Source organism: Sminthopsis crassicaudata, chromosome 3 (genome assembly GCF_048593235.1).
Source record: "Sminthopsis crassicaudata isolate SCR6 chromosome 3, ASM4859323v1, whole genome shotgun sequence".
Lineage (NCBI taxonomy): Eukaryota > Metazoa > Chordata > Mammalia > Dasyuromorphia > Dasyuridae > Sminthopsis > Sminthopsis crassicaudata.
In genome coordinates this window covers 454,069,802-454,084,638 of record NC_133619.1, presented here as the reverse complement: position 1 = coordinate 454,084,638, position 14,837 = coordinate 454,069,802, and the positions used below count along the sequence as shown (strand labels likewise).

General features: G+C 33.5%; 1 protein-coding gene across 8 annotated transcripts in view; it reads left to right on the top strand.

The window, feature by feature from the left end:
• SLC4A10 (solute carrier family 4 member 10) overlaps positions 1–14,837 on the top strand; it is a 357,517-nt gene that overhangs the window by 282,481 nt on the left and 60,199 nt on the right. For all 8 annotated transcript variants that reach the window (XM_074303280.1, XM_074303281.1, XM_074303276.1 and 5 more), the window contains 5 exons: positions 2,795–2,941; positions 5,024–5,124; positions 9,187–9,361; positions 9,850–9,983; positions 10,343–10,588. In XM_074303280.1, coding sequence (XP_074159381.1) covers positions 2,795–2,941; positions 5,024–5,124; positions 9,187–9,361; positions 9,850–9,983; positions 10,343–10,588 — 803 coding nt within the window. The remainder of the gene's footprint in view (positions 1–2,794; positions 2,942–5,023; positions 5,125–9,186; positions 9,362–9,849; positions 9,984–10,342; positions 10,589–14,837) is intronic.

Sequence of the window (14,837 nt, the reverse complement as noted above, 5' to 3'; positions counted from 1 at the left end):
TTGAGTCTTTGATCAATCTCGGGAAAGCCCTGGAAGCATTGGAAGGGAAGCACAAGCTAATGGCTGCTGAGGATAGCACTTCTGCTGCCATGGCAAAGAATTTCTGTTTCCTGTATGCTATATAAATTTATTTTTGTTTTTAAAACAAACTGTGAGATCTCTCTCCATCCCTGGTGATCCTTATGAAAAGAATATAGAACAATCTGTCCCAAGAGATTTGGACATTCATTTGCCTGAAAGCAAAGCACTCAGTTACAGGATTTAGTGCTAGAATGAACCTTGCAATTCACCTAGTTCAGCCTCTTAATTTTAAAGAGGTAACAGAAGTTTAAAAACATATGACCTTCATAACTTCCTGCTAGATAGTTTTTTCATCAGTAGAAAAGAACTAAAAAGATAACAAAGGCAAAAAGAAAAAAGACTTTTGTGATCATCTCAAGGAAATAGAGAAGTGGTGCTTCAGTCACTTTGGCTTGCAATTTTTGCAAACTTATGTCTTACTCATTCCACATATGAAGTCTTGTCATTTTTACTTTGATAACATAACCAAAACACTTCCCTCTATTCACTGAATCACCATACTCATCTAGGCCTTCATCTCCTCTCCTGTGTGTTATTGCAATGGCCTTTTATTTCCTTTTTCTTCCTCATCTGCATCCCTAGTTCATCCTCCACATACCTAGTAAAATATAAATCTGACCTTATCATTCTCCTTCTTAATAAATTCCTTGGAATTATTGCCTCAAGGATCAGGTAGAAACTCCTGTTTGTCATTTGAAACCCTTCATCACATGGCTCCATCCACTTTCTTTAGTTATCATAGATATTACTCCTCTACACAATCTAATTATACTGACTGACTTGCTATTTCACACACTCAGCTTCCTTACACTATCTGAGTATCTCTTCACCCATGTGCCTTTGTGCAGCACCTCTCAAAATGCCTGGTTTCCTTTATCACTGTACTCAAGTACTGCCTTATACCTGAAACTTTTCGTGAAACCTTAGCCATTCATACACTCTTGTCAAACTCCCATGCATTAATTTTGTTTATTTATTCATCTACTAACTAGCTAGCTAATTGGAGTATATACAATACATATGTGTGTTGCATGTGTACAACATATAATTTACATAGTCTGTGTGTAAATAGTATGCATTTAGTATGTATGTGGTACATAGTATGTATGTATCACAATGCTCATGTGTGATGCATTTGTGTGTATTACATATAATATGCATTATATGAGAATATAGACCTACCTATCTCAATATATGTACACATAATATATGTACCAATATGTAATGTATATATAATATATGTAATATGTGTGTCACATATTATATATTTACATATTATCTACTTACACTTGCACCTGTTGTCTCTCCTTTAAAATGTAAATTCTTTAAATTTTTTTGTATTTGTATATCCAGCATTTAGCAAAATGACTGACACATAATAGGCACATGATTAAAAATTCTTTTTTCATTCACTGATGAAATAGGTGGGTATTGGCAGCATACTTCTAGAGTTGCAATATTTTAAGTCTTTTCTATAACATAAGTAGAAGATTAATAAAATGTTTATGTCTTTCCATTACATTAGGGCAAGACTAAATATATTTCACTCATGTTATCTCAACATTTCCTTGGAAAGCCAAGAAAAGAAATTTGTATCTTAAGTCACAATCAATAGTTACACAATTTTCTGTAAGACATTGTCCTCAAATAGGTTATATAAAGATCAGCAGACATGAAACAAAATTCTATTGATTATCAACATTTGGGTCCAAATATATAATAACATGAGTTTCCTCAAAGAATCATGTCATATACAAAACATAATAGTAATTATTTTGAGGATTATGTTTCTTGGTGGTTAGAATGGAAATAATGTGCTCCAGCAATATTAATTCTTATCAAATAAATTCTCTGGGCAATTATTTGCAAATAAGACTGGGCATCACAAAACTTTGTTATTTCACATTATTTTTCATAGTCTATCTTCCTTGACTATCCCATTAGGGGAAACTATCTTTTTCTTTTTATCATTAATTTATGTTTGGTCTATTACTGGATATTGCCCTTGTGTTTTATATGTACGAAAGTATAGTTTGTATGGCAAATAAAAGGTGGTTTGGCACAATGAATAGATTACTGGACTTCAAATAAGAAAAAATCTGAAGTTCTGCTTTGGACACTTACCAACTATAATTCTGGGCAAGATATTTATCCTCTCTCAGCCTTGTTTTCCTCATGTATAAAATGAAGATAATAGGAACATCTAATTCCCAGGATGGTTATGAAGGTCAAAGGATGATTCTATATTTATTTCGCAAACCTTAAAGAGCTGTATAAATATTAGCCATCATCATCATCATCAGAGATGTACTGCATATAGGCATAGTAGATTTCTAGAAGATCTTCATTGGTGACAAAACTTATTATCATTTCTAAACTCAAAATTATTTTTCCCTTCTTTTTATGAATGGATGTATCCAAATATTACCACCATTTCAAATCTTACTAATAAAATTCTGTATATTATTTTAATATGAAATTAAATAAAATAGAATTGAATTAGAATTAGAATTCACAGCTAACTGAAATTTGAACTGCTTAAATCCTTATTTCTAGCTTTAATTTTTTCTACTTTCTTCCAACTGAACCATATCATCTTGTAAAGAGAGGGGAATTTATCTAAGTCCTAACTCTTGTGAGGATAACAACTATGTTATAATTAGGAAATGTTCTGTTTTTTGTAAATAAAGGCTACTTTGTCTTCTTACCATAGGTCTTCCATGATGTTGCCTATAAAGCTAAGGATCGTAATGACTTGCTTTCAGGAATTGATGAATTTCTTGATCAGGTTACTGTTCTCCCTCCTGGAGAGTGGGATCCAACCATTCGAATAGAACCTCCCAAAAATGTTCCTTCTCAGGTATGAATATGTTAAAGCAGTCTTACAAGAGCAAGATTTCAGAACTTATTTTCTAGTAATGTTTTTCCTGAAAATAACCCAAGAAGAACCAAACTATTTATCTTTTTTTTTTAAAATAGGTCCCTGTCACCTAGGCTACATGTAATGACTACTCATGTGCCTTATCTCAGTAGTAATCAAGAGTGGAACCTTGATATAATTGTTTTTCTGAGCTGAATCTGTTCACTTTTCCTCAGTCAGCCTGGTACAAAGTTCAACATATTGATGCTAGAATAAGTGTAGATGCATCTTAGCCTGTGTCAACCTCCCCTAATAGTAGATACGACAGGCATGCAATACCATGCCCAGTAAGACTGAACTGTTGTACATTGCAACTTACTAAAGATCAGGGACCTACATCTATAATTCTCAAAAATATGTTCTAGTACAAAATCAAGTATGGTCAAGCACTTAATAAATGCTTTTTGATAATGATGTATTGTCTGATATACCTTTTTTATTTTGTTCTCTATCTTGAAATAAATTATAGCAAGCCTGAAATAAATTAAACTCTTGGAAATTAGGAATTATGATAAATTTTAAAGTTATGGCTCCTAGAAAAAGTCCAAAACTGTCCTTTAGGTTCATGATATTTACTGGAATCATTATTTATATTTGTTCTGAAAATAGAAAATATTAGGAAGAGATAGAGAAAATTTTAAATTCAACATGATCTGATAGACAGTAATGCTATATTAACTATCTTATATAGGAGTATTGAAAGATTTTACATTTTGTACAGAATCATTGAGAAAATTTTATTAAAATTTCAGTCTTTGGGGAGGATTTCTTTTAAATATATGATGTTAAATTATATCAAATTAAGTACTGGTAAATCACAAAAACATGAAAGTTAAAGATATTGTTTGTTACTATTGTCTTCAGTAGCTTTTGTCTCAAAGTCATGACTCAGATATTGAAACTGGTGCTCTATCTTCACCATTGCTGTCTCCATAACAACTGCATTTTACTTCTATTCTGCTCCCATCAGCTCCAACCTTGTTACTACTTCTGCCTATTGGTTCTACCCTAAATACTTCAGTTGAAATGGCTATTATCTTAGCTGATAAACTAAAATTGGAGGCAGAAGTGAACAAAGAATATTGTTGAGCATACTCTGCTTGAACCTAAGTCTGCTCAAATTGACCAACATACTAAATAATCATTAGATATTCTCTTATTTCCCAGCTTCTTAATGATTACCTTTCTTATTATAAATAGAAGCCTAATTACTCAAACATAAAGAATTCTCCTGAAGTCCAAAGAAAATATTTGTAACTTTCATAAATATGTGTATGATCCTTGAGAAATGAAAGCATAAATCCAACTTTTTAATTGTCTATAATTCATCCTCTACATTGACTACCGAGGGCAATTTTTTTTTGCCACTTGCCTAATGGTCAACTTTTTCATTCACCCAATTTCAGCATTTCTTACTTACTCTTCATATGACTTCTAAATGCTTGCAGAAATCTGCAAGGATTATGCAGGAAATAACTGATTTTTTTTTTTTTGCATCTCAAAGCCTATTTTTCTCCTATTTAAAATTTCTAATAGTTCATTAACAAATTATTAATGTATTGAAGTTTATTTGTCAGGTTATATTTGACTTATTTCCTTTCTAACTCTTCTGGAAAGAATTTAAACAAAATGCTAAAATGCACAGCTTTTAAAAAAAAAAACACTTTTGAATGTGTAATGTAGGAATTCTGAGATGACAAATAGAATTGTTCTGGTCCTGTATCTCTATCACCTGTGTCAATTGACTATGTGAGCTCCTAGGCTGGCAATGAGGAATAGGGATAGCACATATCTGTAGAACTGTTCAATTTTCCACTGACCTAATTTTCATATTCCTATTTTTCTTTGTAAGAATATTTGTTCAGGGATTGATGAGTAGATGGAGAAAGACTTTGGTACATTAGGCTTTGTAGTTCTGTGAGTAGAAGGAGCCACAGCAAGAGTGCCTCAGAGTGGCAGATAAAAACCTCTGGAATTAGGAAAGAGATGGACCCTAAAATGCTTGAATTTTCTCTCTATTAGGAGAAGAGGAAGATTCCTACAGTCCCCAATGGAACAGCAGCTCATGGTGAAGCAGAGCCCCATGGCGGGCACAGTGGGCCTGAACTGCAACGAACCGGAAGGTTAGCAAACAGAATTTATCTGGGATTCTATTGAAACTGAATTGTCAATACCATTAACTTGAAATTTCAAAATCTAACTCTATTTACCTATTTAATGCTTAAACTTTGGTAGAAAAATGACAATTTTTTCTGTGATGGTATTGGTGATTACCACTACCTTTCTCTGCAAGAATTCTGAGTAGAAGTCAGTGGGATTTTCCCTATTCAGGATTTGTCTGTGCCAAATTCCTTCACAGAGAATCCTCTAAAACAAAGAGAGGGCCTCAATTGACTCTGCCACATATGCCCTCTTGCCTTTTGAAAGTTTCAAGTTCACAATAGAATTTTTAAAAAGTCAGTCTTTTCACTTTTGCCAGATCTCGTCTTAGCAAATGCAAGTAAAGCAACCAGTAAGTAGATATAAATGACATTTTGGATTTTTAAGACTGTGATTTGAAAGGGCCATATGATTTAGTTTTCTAATCACACACCTTTGAAGAGATGAAAGCTTCAATTTATTTCTTAAAATGGCATTTTATGGGAATTTTTTTGACAGCTTGTCTCTCTCTAAGCAATGTGTGAGCAGAAAATCAAGAACCATTGGGTGGGCGGCTCTTCAGGGGATGTGAGTGTATATAGTCTCCTCCATAAGTACAAACCCTAACATATGCTTATTCAAAAGAAGGAGCCTTCCTCCCTCCCCTCAGGCCATTCCTTTTGCCACGTGCCTTGTGTGTTATGATTTTCTAGTCCCGGAAATCTCTACCCATTTTAATATTCCCATTTAAGTGTTCCATCCCTTTATCTATGTTTCATCTCAAAGGAGATATATCTTTTAACTTTCTCCTCAGGCTCAGTATCTCAGTATATGAGACAGTTCAAATGATGTCTTCTTTCCATGGGAAACCTTGTTACTCATTGTGTTTGCTTTCATTCTTTCAAATGTTGCTTTTTCTTTCTTTTTTTCCTCCCTTTTTTATTTTCATATTTTTATTGCTTTTTCAGGTATTACTGTGCCTCATAGCTTAGATTTTTTTTCAAAGTTCACTTTTTCCTTACTGCTTCCTAAATCCTCCCAGGTCACCAATATCCGGTCTCTTCGCTTCTCCAGAGTTCTTCCACAGATTCTGTTGCTGACATGACTTGAAGTAACCATTACTCATCTGCTCTCCTGGAGTTGCTGGTGTACATCTGAGCTGCTCTTGCACTGTTCTCTGTAATGACTTCCCACTTCCGGATTTAGTGTGTTTTTTTAAAACTGCTAAAAACACATTTGTTATATAGTAATGTAATGATTAGTTCACACTAATGTATGTGCTAATGAATAATTAAGTAGAATGCATTTAGTTAATAGAAAGTACAGTAGAAATTGTAAATAATAATTACTAATTTCTAGTAGATCTAATCAGTTTTTAATTATGATTTTGGCAAGGCAATAAGACAAGAATTTGAGACTAAAAAAAAGGGTAAAGGGATTACATTTCAAAAAGGGGGTGGAAAAACCAAAGAAAGGTCCTGTTTGTGTCTGTGTATTTGTGAATTTCATGCACTTTTTTTTAAAGCCTTTCAGGGTCTGAGATTTCATTAAAGGTTTCCCCCTAAACTAATTTTAAAATTCAATTTGATTCTCTCCTCCCTATTCTTTCCACATCTCCTCTTCACTCTAACCTCAACCCCAATGGATGTGTGCCCTACCTAAAACTCTAGCTCTAGCTAGCATATCTATGATGCTTTTGGGTTTGCAGAGTGTTTTTTTTTTCCATGTATATTGTCTCATTTTGATCATCACAATAACCCTCTGAGGTAAATGCTTTAATTCTAGTGATTCTTATTTGGAAACAATTCATGCCTCTACTTCCAAGATTGTCTGGACAATTAAAAACAATGCTGACCCAGTAGTTCTAAAGGTATATTTTCTCAGAGCTGACAATTAAAAAAAAAAAAAAAAAAAAAAAAAAGCTATCACTTTGGATCAAATTCTAGGGTCATTAAATGAATTTCTTCACTCCTAAAAATAAATAACTAAATCAGAACTATTTTGTTCAAATACAAGCATATACAACATACAGCATGGCAATCGAATCTAACAAGTATTTTGTGTCTAATCTTAATGCGGAACCACCAATTGTTAATTGTTTTAGCATATAACATCTTACTTCCTTTATTCTGTTGAAACCAAAGAGCTTTCAGTAGCCAAATAGCTAGACTTTTAATTGTAATTTAAAATAATAACCTATCTGGTGTTAACAGGCAAGTTATTGTTAAAATTTAACATTTCTATTCTTATTCATTGATGTAATATTTTCAGAGTGCCCCCACGTGCTCTTCTATTATACTGAAATGAAATGATTTGAATTTGTGGTTTTATTTCTGAGGCATTTCCAAGTGGTAATAATTTAGTAGAATGATCCATGGAAAAGAAGTCAATAGATTTATTTTCTATCCAATAGGAAAGAGAAGTCAATAGATTTATTTTCTATGAGCAAGGAGAGCTAGGACGCTGATAAATTCTGATTTTATTTCTTCATATAGTATTTATTAACAAATAGTCAACTTAGCCCACTTCTCATACCCTGTTGTGATTTTTTAAAAATTTGAAAAGAAAGAGAAGAGAGAAGAATCACATCTTGAAGAGAAAAAGACAGACAGTCAAAGAAAAGGAGAGGTAGAGGAAGGCAGACAGACATAGAGAGGCAGAGAAACAAACAGAAAGAGACAGAAATAGAGAAACACAGACTTAAAGAAAGAGAGAAATGAGTAGAAAGAAAGACAGAGACAGAAGTAGAAAGAGAAATAGAAACAGAAGGATGGAAAGAGAAACAAAGAGAGAGATGGAGACAGAAGAAGAAGAAGAGAGAGACAGAGACAGAGACAGACAGAGACAGAGACAGAGAGACAGAGGCAGAGACAGAGGAAGAGAGACATACCATCAGAGAGCAATCAAACAAGAGAGACATTCAGAGAAAGACAAAGTGAGAAACAGACATTAAAGAGACAGAAACTGACAGAAAGACAGAGGAATGGAGAGAGAGAGAGAGAGAGAGAGAGAGAGAGAGAGAGAGAGAGAGAGAGAGAGAGAGAGAGAGAGAGAGAGAGAGAGAGAGAGGTAGAGATACAGAGAAAGAGAAGTAGAAAGAAAGTCAAAGAGACAGTCAGAGGGAGAGAGACTTAGAGACACAGACAGTGAGAAGCAGATACAGACAGAAATGGAAAGAGAAATAGAGAGAGAGATGGAAAGAGAAAGAGAAAAGAAAGCAGAGACAGGCAGAAAGACAAAGAAACAAACAGAAAGAAAAAGAGAAGGGAGACAGAAACAAAGACACAAATTTAAAGAGAGAAACAAAAAAAAATAGAGAAAGAATTGGAAAGAGAAATAGAAACAGAGAGATGGAAAGAAATAGAGACAGAGGCAGAGGTAGAGAGACATACAGTCAGAGCGAGAGACTCAGAGACAGACAGAAGCAAATAAAGACAGAAAAAGAAACAGACAAAAATTAGAAAGAGAAATAGAGACAGAAAGAGGAGACAGAGGTCGAGACAGAGACAGAGAATCAGACACAAAGGGACAGACAGCAATGAGATCGAGGCAGAGCACACACAGAGAAAGACAAAGATGGAAAGGGAGACTGAACAAGAGAGAGACAGAGAGACACAAGCAGAGAGACACAGTAAAATAGAGAGAGGAGAGACAGAGAAACAGAGAGACAGAAATAGAGACAGAAAGGGAAGCAGATCCAGGGTCAGAAAGAGTGCCTTTGGATAGAATTGGCATGGAGTCCACAGGCAATATACCATTATAGCTTATGATATAGATGCTTATGGATAAGCAGCTCTGAACATCCTTTGAAAGATCTTGGACTTCTTTGCCTTCTGGCACAGTACTTGGCTAGGGTTTAAGAAGCTCTAGTGGACAGGAACTGTGCTTGAAGACACTACCACTAAAACAAAGCAGGTTATTAATGGCTCTCACCTGTGAAGATGGAAAAGCTGCTCTCTGGCCTTCCAGCCAAGCAGATAAACAGTTTTGTTTGTGCACTTCTTTTATATTTGGGTTTCACTGTTTTGTTTTTCCCCCTATCTTAGGATTTTTGGGGGACTTATTTTAGATATCAAAAGGAAAGCTCCATACTTCTGGAGTGACTTCCGTGATGCTTTCAGCCTGCAGTGCTTAGCATCGTTTCTGTTTCTCTACTGCGCGTGTATGTCTCCTGTCATCACATTTGGAGGGCTGCTGGGAGAAGCAACCGAAGGTCGTATAGTATGTGTTACCCTTTTCTCTTAACTTTACAGTACAGTCACTTCCTGAGATCTATAGTTAGTTGGCAAAGTTTTTACTTTGGATTCCTTTATAAAGATTTGTTTAGTCCCATTCTGTAAATGAATTCATTTCACAGATAATTTAGTCAGAGAATAATCCTAAACCTTGATTTTAAACCCATCATAAACACAAAAAAAATCCTTTTTTTGTTTTCTTTTGCCTATCCCCCCTATTCCTGACATTAGATTCACCTCTATCGTGAATACATCAAACTAGAAGAACAAAAAGATATTGTTGGTAGACAGGATACTTCCCCATCACTAATATCATCTTCTGCCCAATTGCCAACTCACCCTCTGGCTTAGGACAAGTCTGTTGGGTTTTTTAAAGTAAAAAGAGAATTTGCAAACCTATTTGTTGTATCTCATCTTTGGAGTGGGTGTCTCTTTACAATTGATGAAATGTAATCATTTGTGTTTCCCACACAGAGTGCAATTGAATCTCTATTTGGAGCATCTATGACTGGAATAGCTTATTCTCTCTTTGGAGGACAACCTCTTACCATTCTGGGTAGTACAGGACCTGTATTGGTGTTTGAAAAGATATTGTTCAAGTTTTGCAAGTAAGTATTATGTAGTTTGAGAGCAAAAATCAAGCCACGCAAAGGGGGAAGAAAGAGAAAGATTTTATTTGATTCATTTCATCATCATTGCAACTCAAGCAGAAAGGGACAGGGATGGCAGTGAATTGAGTGGAGACGCCTAAGAAGTTTATATAGAATAACATAATTCCTATTTAGGAACTACTTTCAGTTCTATTTACTGAAATATAATTATTTTTAGGCAAGGAATTGAATTCAAAGAGATGAGGGGTTTCAGGCCCATTTTACTCTGATTGCTGATACATTCATTTTCGGGAATCTAGAATGACAAATGATATGTTAAAGGTCACTCATTTTATTCTTCCATTCTTTTCTCCTAGAGAATACGGGTTGTCATATCTCTCTTTGCGAGCTAGTATTGGGCTCTGGACTGCAACTCTTTGCATCATCCTTGTGGCCACTGATGCCAGCTCTCTTGTCTGCTACATAACCCGATTTACTGAAGAAGCCTTTGCTTCTCTTATCTGCATAATTTTCATTTATGAAGCTCTAGAGAAGCTGTTTGAACTCAGTGAGGCATATCCAATCAACATGCATAATGATTTAGACCTCCTGACACAATATTCGTAAGTATAGATTTTTTTCCTTCACTAAATTCTTTCTTTCTTTCTTTCTTTCTTTCTTTTTTTTTTTTTTTTTTTATAATTTTCATTGTTACCATGAGAAATCTGGACAAATGAGCAAGAACAAGTGCTTTAATAGTGGAGATAAATAATCTGACAATCTAGAAATAAGAAGATATGGCTTTTTTAAATTTTCCCAGCATTTCTTAGTGCTAAGAAAACTATACTCTTATCATAGGATCACAGATTTTAGAAATGAGGAAACTGAGGTGCAGAGAAATTATGTGACACAGGGTAACACAGCTAGGCTATATCAAAGGTGGGACTCAAAACCAGATCTTCCCAACTCCAAATCCAGAATACCATTGACTTCATAATACTGCCACTATTTCAGTTTTGTGATTGTTGTTTATTTTATTTAGTAGGGTCATACACTGCTATGCTACATGGTGATTTAGATGTTTATTCTCCTATGGTCAAGGGCAGTGTATCTCCATATTAGATTGTTTTCTGGTAAGATAGTTTGACAGCTGCATACCTTTTTGTCCTCTCTTATCATCATATACTCTTGGTGCCACTGGTAATGTTTTCTTAAGCCTAACCAAATGAAATTTCTTTTTTAGAGCACCAGGATTAGGATTTCCTGTCCATTTATTTGAGCTTACCACCACTGAGTAATCTTTCTAGCTCTTCATCTCTAGATTGTGTAGTATAAGCCAATTTTAAGTTAATAAAATGATTCTGTAAAATAGTAGGCCCTTTGAAATCTTTTCTTGGACAATGGTATATAAACTGACTACCTTTTGGATATTCTAAACAAGTGGTGAGATTAAAGAGAAATATATTGATTTCACAATAACTAAGAAAAGATTATGTTAAAAAAAATTCTGTGCTGTAGCTCATTCCTTTCCTCCCAAACTTTTATCTTATTATGTTTCTGCAGGGGGGAAATGTAAATATTCTCTTTAAGCAGTGACATTTTATAGGGTGTTATATGTAATATATATATATATGTATATATATATATATATATATATATATATATATATATATATATATATATATATATATATATATATATATATATATATATATATATATATATATATATATATATATATGAGATTTTCTTGAATAAGTAAATGAAAAGATACCCAACTGCAGGGCCACTCATTAGGTAATTATTTAAAGACTAATGTTGGAATAATATAGGATAAAATAGGTATTTCTGTGCTACTTATTACAATGGATAGAGCACCTGACTTGGGAGACTAGAAGACTTGACTTTAAATTCCTTCTCAGACAGTTGATTTATGATGCTGGGTAAGTCAATAAATCTTTCTGTGCCTGAGTTTCCTCATCTGTAAAATAAGGTAATAATAGTACTTACTTTCTAGGATTTTTGTGGGTTATACCAAATGAGTTAATATCTATAAAATATTTTGCAAACCTTAAAGAACTCTTATTTTTTATTATTTCTTTTACAATTAGATTAATTATATCTTTCTTGACAGCGCTTTTGTTAAAAAAAATAAGAAAAAACAACAAAACATTTTAAATTAACAAGATCATTTCTCCTGGAATTCATAAAGATTGTTGTTTTGAGAGTGGTTCATAATGGAGACAAGATGCACAATAACATAGTAAATAGATTATTGTACTTGGAATTGGCAAGGCCAAAGTTCAACTTACTAACTGAATGATTGTAGTCAGGTCACTAGTTCTTTGAGTCTCGGTTTTATCTTTAAAACTGAGATAATGATACCTATGAGACCTAGTGCTAAAAAAGGAGAGGGCTAAGGCATATAATAATTATATCCCAAAATAGATAGTGTTGAATTGGTAAGCTAGATCACAGGAAAGTTCAGTATCCTTTACTTAATGCTTCCTAAAATTACAAGCATCTCACAATCAGTCTCTTGTAATCTGATTTCCATTTTTACAACTCTACCGAAAATTATTCTCTTAAAGATCATTCCTGATTCCTTAATTGCCCAGATTCAGTGGTATTTTCACTCTTCATCCTCCTTGACCTCTCTGAAACTTTTAACATGGTTCATTATCTCTTACTGAATATTTTGTCTTCCATCACCTTCAGAAACACTACACTATTCTGATTTGCTTCCTATGTTTTTCTTTACTTTGTCCTTTAATGGCTCTTCATGCTTTATATAGTTGTTGTCCCTAGGTCTATCAGTCATTTCTCAAAATTATTACCTTGAAAATCTCTAATTTCACAATTTCAACTATTCTTTTATGTAGCTTGCTGTTATAAAGAGATGAATTATAGATAATTACATATATACGTAGATAATAAATAGATACATAAATTATAGATACAAACATAGATTGATATAGATATATAGAGATGGTATATATATAGATGAAAAATACATACAAGCAATAGAAAAATAAATAATAACTAGATAAAAGAAAGATAGATGATGGATACATACATAAATTATTGATATATATACATAGATAAATGATACATATATACACAGATGATACATACATAGATGATAGATATGTACACATATAGATGGTAGGTGCGTTCATTCATAGAAGATACATACATATACATATATATATAATTGATAGATACATACATGCGTAAATGATAGATACATGCATAAATAAATAATAAATACAAACATGATCATTCTCCCTAGCCCTTCTCTTCTATCTGACTTCACTATTTCGGTCTGGGCTATCTGGTCTTTCAGGTTTGTAATTCTGGGGTTATCTTTGAGCCTTTCTCTCTCCTTCATTTCTCATATCAGGTTAGTTTTTGTGTTGCTTTAGTTCTACTTCTCTATCTTACACATCTTCTCTCTTCTCTATTCCTACCATTCTTCCAAATTATTAAATTTATTTGGCACCCACATAGACCATTGCAATAACTTCCAAACAAACCTTCCAACTTCACTATCTTTCCATCCCTCCAATCCATCTTTTGTATGGCAGCCAGAATAATCTTTGTTTTGAATATATTTGCTTAAGTTACTCTTCTGCATAAAAATCTCCAGCGACTCCTACCAAATAAAAAAATCTAACATCTATGCCTGACATTTAAAATCCTTTGTAATCTAGCCCCAACATACCTTTCCAGTTCTAAATTAGTATGATCATATATTCCTGTAAACACTGAGCTCATTGCATTGTACAGAGCTTTGTATGTTATAATTCCAATGCTATTTCTTTCTTTCTTTCTTTTTTCCTTTTTGATCTGATTTTTCTTGTGCAACAAGATAAATTTGGAAATATGTACAGAAGAATTGCCCATGCTTAACATATATTATAGATTATTTGCTGTCTAGGATAAAGAGTGGGGGGGAAGGAAGGGAGAAAATTTTAAAATTCAAGGTTTTTCAAGGTTGAATGCTGAAAACTATCTTTACATATAGTTTGAAACTAAAAAGCTATTATTTTAAAAATAATAATAATAATTCCAGTGCTTGAGGAGCTTGCCATTTATTAAGATTCTTATTCAGTTCTCCTTCTTACATTGGGTTTCTCCATAGTCTATTCTCAATTATCTTTCTCCTCTTACTACTCTCTCACCTAACATGGCTGTAAGAAAGATTTCTAGACTGTAGAAGTTGTGGAATACTAGGACATATTACCAAAGAAAATTATAAAGTCTTCTTATCAAGAAATTTTAATAGTTCATAATTAGATAGCACTTTAGTGTTATAAAGCACTTTTACAAATTTGACCTTTCAATCCTCATAATAACCCTATGATATAGGTGTTAAAATTGTCCTCATTTTAGAGATGAACTGAGGTTCAAAAAGTTCAGGTTATAGAGTATCTGAGACAGAATTCAATCTAAGTTATTCCTGACTACAAAGTCACCACCAGACATAAAAGTAATAGAGGTGGATCTGGGAGGGACCTTGGAGTCATGTAGTCTTGCTTCTTTTTACAAAAATCTAGTATACCCATATATTTGATTTAACATATTTAGCATGTATTGAACTACCTGTCATCTAGGGGAGGAGATGGGAGGAAAGAGGGGGAAATTTGGAGCAGATTTTGCAAGGGTCAATGTTGAAAAATTATCCATGCATATGTTTTGTAAATAAAAAGCTTTAATAAAAAATTATTTTAAAAAATCCAGTATATCATGATACTTCTTCCTTTCTGGAGACAATGAAATGGGTTAGATAGTCACTTGAGGTCCCTTTTCTTACTATGTTTTAGTTTCTCTAGAGAGGACCTAACATTTCAACTGCTTAATCATTTATTA